General features: G+C 40.7%; 1 protein-coding gene across 1 annotated transcript; it reads right to left on the bottom strand.

Annotated features, from left to right (window-relative positions):
• Nucleotides 1-1865: 1865 nt before the first annotated feature.
• LOC108015815 (GPI ethanolamine phosphate transferase 1) lies at nucleotides 1866-4814 on the bottom strand. The gene is made up of 2 exons (XM_036817536.3): nucleotides 3940-4814; nucleotides 1866-3834 (listed from the first exon to the last, which is right to left on the bottom strand). Exons 1-2 carry the CDS (start codon nucleotides 4718-4720, stop codon nucleotides 1919-1921), a joined length of 2697 nt encoding a protein of 898 aa, XP_036673431.3. The 5' UTR covers nucleotides 4721-4814; the 3' UTR covers nucleotides 1866-1918.
• Nucleotides 4815-5612: the final 798 nt, after the last annotated feature.

Raw genomic sequence — 5612 nt, 5'->3', positions numbered from 1 at the left:
TTTGAAACATTTTGTGCATATGAATCATTGGTTTGATAGCCGAAAATTTTAATAGGAAATTAAATTGCCGTTGGGTTTTAACTAATTTGCACCCGACAATATCAGCGGGCAAATATAAACAACCACAGCATCAGCCGGTGGATTTCCATTTCATGGCTGTATTGCACATAATAACAATGCGAAAAATACATTGAAAAAGCACAAAATTGCAATGAGCTCGACTATTGAATATCTGACAGCAGTTGTATAATTTACAAGTTACGAAATAACCAGAGGTTCTATGCGATTATTGATACTGACCGGAAAATGAACAAAGGATGAATATACCTATACATTAATTTGGCATACCCTGTGGTGGTAAAAAACACTTTTCTAACTGGCAAATGTTTGCCAAATCAATTCCATTTTGCGCAAACAATTATTTGCATTTTATAAATATTTTAATTAACTGCCAATTGTAATAATTGCCAAATGAGTTTGGCCAAAAACATTTTGGCCCTGACAGCTGCTGCCTTTAGTATGATTTTTATTTTTATTTTTCTTTTAATTAAATCCACGTCGGCGGCGAGTGGTTAGCCCACAAAAAGATAAGCCCCAAGCTGCCGCTGACATTAATCATTTTACCTTTCAAATGCATTCTCATTAGGCGGCCGCCAAATTGAAACTTGGCTCGATGCAAAGGGAATCGGGACCCAGAGCTTCCCCCCGGGGGCTGCGGCTCATTAATAACCGACAAGATGGCATAATTCTTTGTCTTCGCCCGATATTGTACCCACCCACCTACCTCTATATATATCCTTTTATTCTTGGCTTTGCCTTTCTGTCGCTTCGGGGGTTTCCATGGAAAATAAAGATGCCCAACAATGACAGACCCGCCGAGGTTGAGCTTTATTTAGACGGGATGTACAGGATGTGCTAAGCCGGGATAAATATTGACCAACTAACGACTGACTTAGGCGCATCCCAACTTTTCCAATTAAATCTGGGCAAAGTTCCAACACTCCATGTGCTGTTGCTGATTTTTTCGACTAGGAAACAAGGAAAGTTCTAATGAGTTTATTAATCAGCGATAAATTTTGCCAACATATGCAAGGCAAACTTGGAGAGAGTTGTCATAATTTCTAATCAGAGAAGTGTGCATGAGAAGTCGGCTGTTTCTTCTTTTTTCTTGAAAAGAAAAGATAGATAAACATCTGCCCCAAAGGCCAAGGACAAGGAATGCCGAGTCTGAAAGTCATTTTCCGAAAGAAAAGGGCTGGCTTCCAAGGCTAATTAATGTGCAAAGTGTCAATTAATCAATCAGCCGGCCGATCAATCCTGTCGGCCAGAGCTCAATCCCAAGCCCAATCCACATTTTCCCTTTTTAGCCATGAGTGTATTGACAGGATAAACTCAACAAGCTGTCAGAGTTGGCCAAGGCAAATAAAATAGCTGGCGACAAAGGCTCAATGGGCGACGACATCGCAAACATAAGCCCACAGGATGGGGTTAGGGAACGGGCGCGAAAAAATAATGGAAAGAAAATTTCATCAAACGGCAGCGGAAAATGTCACCCAGATAGCCCATTTAATCAGCCGTTTCCAGGCAACCCAACCCATCCATATTCCATTCCCCCAAAACTGGGAGTGTCGAAGTTGGGGGCCAAAAGGCAAATGCCAGCTAATTATTATGACAAATATCAAACATCCGGTCGTTTGAGGGCGCGACTAATTCTGTGTCAAAGGCTTAACTGCTTAACGAAATGAATTGAATACATTTCAATTATTAGCAGTTCAAATGATCCAAAAATAGGTATTGTGGGGCAGAAAGTTTGTCTTAAAGTATTTATAGAATAATATACCTATAATAATATCATTGTTTTAAATTCCAATATTTCTTTTCTCACTAATAGATTTTTGTTACACTTTCCAAATACATTTCAAGCCTCAGTTTCTTCAGGCGATGCAGTTCGACGAGAAGACCTGACGTCCCCACGATCCACCTTCTCCATTGTAGTATTGGCCATGAAAATCTTGGCCAAGCAGATACAACCCAGCAGCATAAAGCTCACAACATGGGTCAGCAATATCTGATCGAGATCCCTGCGAATCAGCCTCCAAGATCCCCGATTTCGCACAAAGTAATACATATAGAGGCCCATAACATCGCTGATGAGAAAGACACATATTAAAATCATTCTGGTGTTCTTGCGGACAAATGGAACCATTGCATAGAGAGCGCAAATGAAGATCAGGGATGGAAGTAGAATCTTCAGGATGAACAGACTGCCGGCTATGAAAAGCGAAAAGTGGGGATAGAATAGTCGAGCGGTGGTGGACTTGAATAAAAAGGTGGATAGCCAGTGTCCGGCCAGGAAAAAGGCCACATAGAAGTATAGAAGAATCATGAAAGCATATCGGTAGAATCCTTTTAGTTGCTTCAATGGTTTGTGCTGCTCTTCCCGATCTTCAATTTCTTTGCTTCGCCTTGATTCCTCATAAATTTGGAGACCCAAAACAAATTCGGTTATCACTATTTGGACATTCAAAGCACCCCAAGATATGGTGAGCAGACAGATGATGGTGACCATGTTGATGGTGATAAGTTCCAATCTTCTTCTGGCCTCTAAAGTTGATTTTGCAAAGTATGAAATCGATAGAAAGGCGTAGATCAAAAACGACCAAGCTGCGACATGGACATAGACTGATATTTTTTCCTTGACCTCAAACTGATAAACTCCATAGGCTCCGGCTAACAGAGCCAATGCATTTATAGCCCAAACTCGGGGATCATGTCGATGTCCCAAAATCACAGGACGAATGATAGCCATCAGCATGCTTACATAAAGCACATGGAAATTTTTCAAGCGAATAATTTTGAGTCCATCCTTAAAATTTTGTTGTGCAAACAGCATTGCACTTAGTAAAACAACCAGGGTCAGCCAAATGAACAATTTCACAGAGGGTTTTAAAAAAGCTCTTCGATTGTTAAGAAGTACGGAGATTGCATATAGCACACCTAGGTGTGTATAAACAAATGTCGTCAAGATCAGTAGACCAGCAGGAAAAAAAATGCAGCCCAAGTTCCAAATCGGAGTAATAATCCAATATCCTTTCACGGGACGTTCGGCCTGAGCTATTATCAACATACCAATTGGTAGAACCAAATAAAAGGTAGTGATATTCGGCACATTTTGCAGTCCCAGCAATGTTAGTACTAAAATTCCGATCATGGTTAGGATTAGGGTCGAAAAAGTCATAAATCCCCTTCTTTGTTTTTTCTCCTCCTTGGACAGACGAGTCAGCTGGAGGAGAAGACAGTAGAACCAAATCAAGTAGGATAATGTGGTGGCCACCATAAGGGGAATTTGGTAATATTGATGGTAGTACGCCATGCACTTCTGAGCTGATTTACCGAGTTCCTGGCACAGCTCCATCGCCTTTTTCATATTTCCTTCTGCTATTAGGGCATTTAGTTTTCCTGAATATTGATTGATCTGTTTCAAATTAAGATCTCCGAACTTGGGCAACCACTCGTAGAATATGGCGCTCTCATGACGTCTAATAAGAATTTTGGCTTGGGACAAAAGTTGCAAAACGTTCAGATGTAAAGCCTTGACTTCGTACTCATCGCTCACGTTAAGATAACCCATTGGCATCAAGGCCATATTATTCATCGGAGGTGGAAGACCTAGTAAAGCAGACATTAGAGGCGCCAGCTGGGTCTGATCTACCTCGGATATGTTGGGTTTGGTGGGGAAGTTTGCTTCAGGATCGACTTCTGGCCTACTCACACCAGCTCCCCACATAAACAAGGGTGTTTCTATTTCAAGTATGGATCCACCGCCATGATTTCCTGCATTATAAAGACATTGATTAGTAAAATAACTCAAAACAAATCTAGACTTATACTATGAAAATCAGAAAAAATAATAACATGTTGAGTTGTTTTAAGACCCACCTTCATTATTCATGCCATGATCGGATGTCATCAGATAGGCTGTTCTACTGTCGTTAAAGACCCTTTCAAAAAGTTCATAGGTCCTTCGAATACCACGCTGTGTATACTGAAGCTTCTTATAAAACTTATTTGAATGGGGCTTGAACCGATGAGCAGCTATATCCATATCTGCCAAGTAGACAAAGAACACCGCCGACTTTATATTGCGCCATTCCCTAATATTATCGCCATTCTTGAAGAACTTTTCGACCTTTTCGAAAGACCATTTATCACATGTGAGTTTTTCCGGCAAATGTGCTTCCATATACGACTCTAATTTCAGCGGAGCACCACCATGTGGCAGATCTTTAAAGTAACTTGCAATATTTCGGTGGACCCAGCCAATGGTATTTCTGCTGCGATTAAAAACCGTATCGAAATTGCAGGGATTAAAGCGGAAGTTGACCAAGGCAGCTGCCGGATCTTCGTTGAATCCGCCAAATATGGCAATGTGTCCAGGTCGTGTCATCGTGGGAGCACAAGTTCGGGATATTCCAATGAGACCTTGCTTCCGGTATATATCCCTGAGATCTGGAACATCGCTGCCATTATTCGCCAGAAAGGTTGCTGCCCTTAAGCCATCTGTGAGGAATACTACCAGTCGATCTGCCGGAGGTTCAAGACCCAACTCGCGCATCGTTTTCTGTGGCACGAGGTTGGGCAATAAAGTCGGTTGGAAATATGTGCTCAATATAGAGCCCATCAGCAGGATGTGCACTACAAGTGCCTGAAGTTTCCACATTTTTGCAAGAACAAAATTTAAAAGAAAGGGATATACATATTCAAATAACAAAGTGTTTCAGATTGATGTACTACTGAGAAACTACTGTTAAGTTTTATATTTTTGTAAACAAAAATATCTCAACTGACTTGATTTTTCACCAAATGCTGAAGAACTCGCGGCTTCATTTTAAGCCCTTGAATTTTAACATGACAAATTCATTTCCATAATTAAAGTATTAAACATTTTAAAATAATTATTATTATTCACTTTGACAGTTCTCAAACCCATTTTCAGCTTACCATGAATAAGATATTTTTTAACAGAAATATTAAGTATACGCAGTGTCTTTTTAGGAAATGAAAATATCTCCAACTCGTGTTTAGTCATCAATCATACCTTTCCACTTTGAAGAAGTGAATTAATCTTAAAAGGAGGATTGCGTTCATCCTTTTGGGATATGAAGTTATAAAGTATACTACAAAACAGCCGAACATTCCGGTATGTACAAATAAATTTTCCCCTCGAACTGCTCACATTAAATGAGCAGAATTGTTGTCGTCGCCTCATCATCATCTGTTTGTCTTATTCGCCCCACAATCGGGCTCTGTTAGGACTCTTTTTATGGATGCCATAACTCTGCGGCCTTGTCAAGCAATTTCAATTTGCCGCTTGATTTGTGAGATGGCGCCCGGACGCTTTCGCCTTGGGCACCAAATGCTGCACGTTGCTGCCTTGATTTACGCGCCTGCAATTTAAATGAGCTGCAAATTGCTGCAGTGCCTTCGCGAATCTGGGCAATTTAAGTCTTTAAGGCCATTGTCAATCTGCAAGGCCGCGGATATTAATTGCCCCCTTATAAATTGTGACTGCCGTGTACTTCTTTTTTGCTCGTCAAACCCTTTTGTCGCTT

The sequence above is a fragment of the Drosophila suzukii genome, chromosome 3 (assembly GCF_043229965.1).
Source record: "Drosophila suzukii chromosome 3, CBGP_Dsuzu_IsoJpt1.0, whole genome shotgun sequence".
Taxonomy (NCBI): domain Eukaryota; kingdom Metazoa; phylum Arthropoda; class Insecta; order Diptera; family Drosophilidae; genus Drosophila; species Drosophila suzukii.
This window is presented reverse-complemented; position numbering and strand designations above follow the sequence as displayed.

Bases quoted from the DNA above. Each gene is read 5' to 3' on its own strand.
- LOC108015815 (XM_036817536.3), bottom strand. From the start codon at position 4,720: ATGTGGAAACTTCAGGCACTTGTAGTGCACATCCTGCTGATGGGCTCT. The intron at 3,835-3,939 runs GTGGGTCTTAAA...TTTATAATGCAG, and splicing joins TCATGGCATGAATAATGAAG to GAAATCATGGCGGTGGATCC.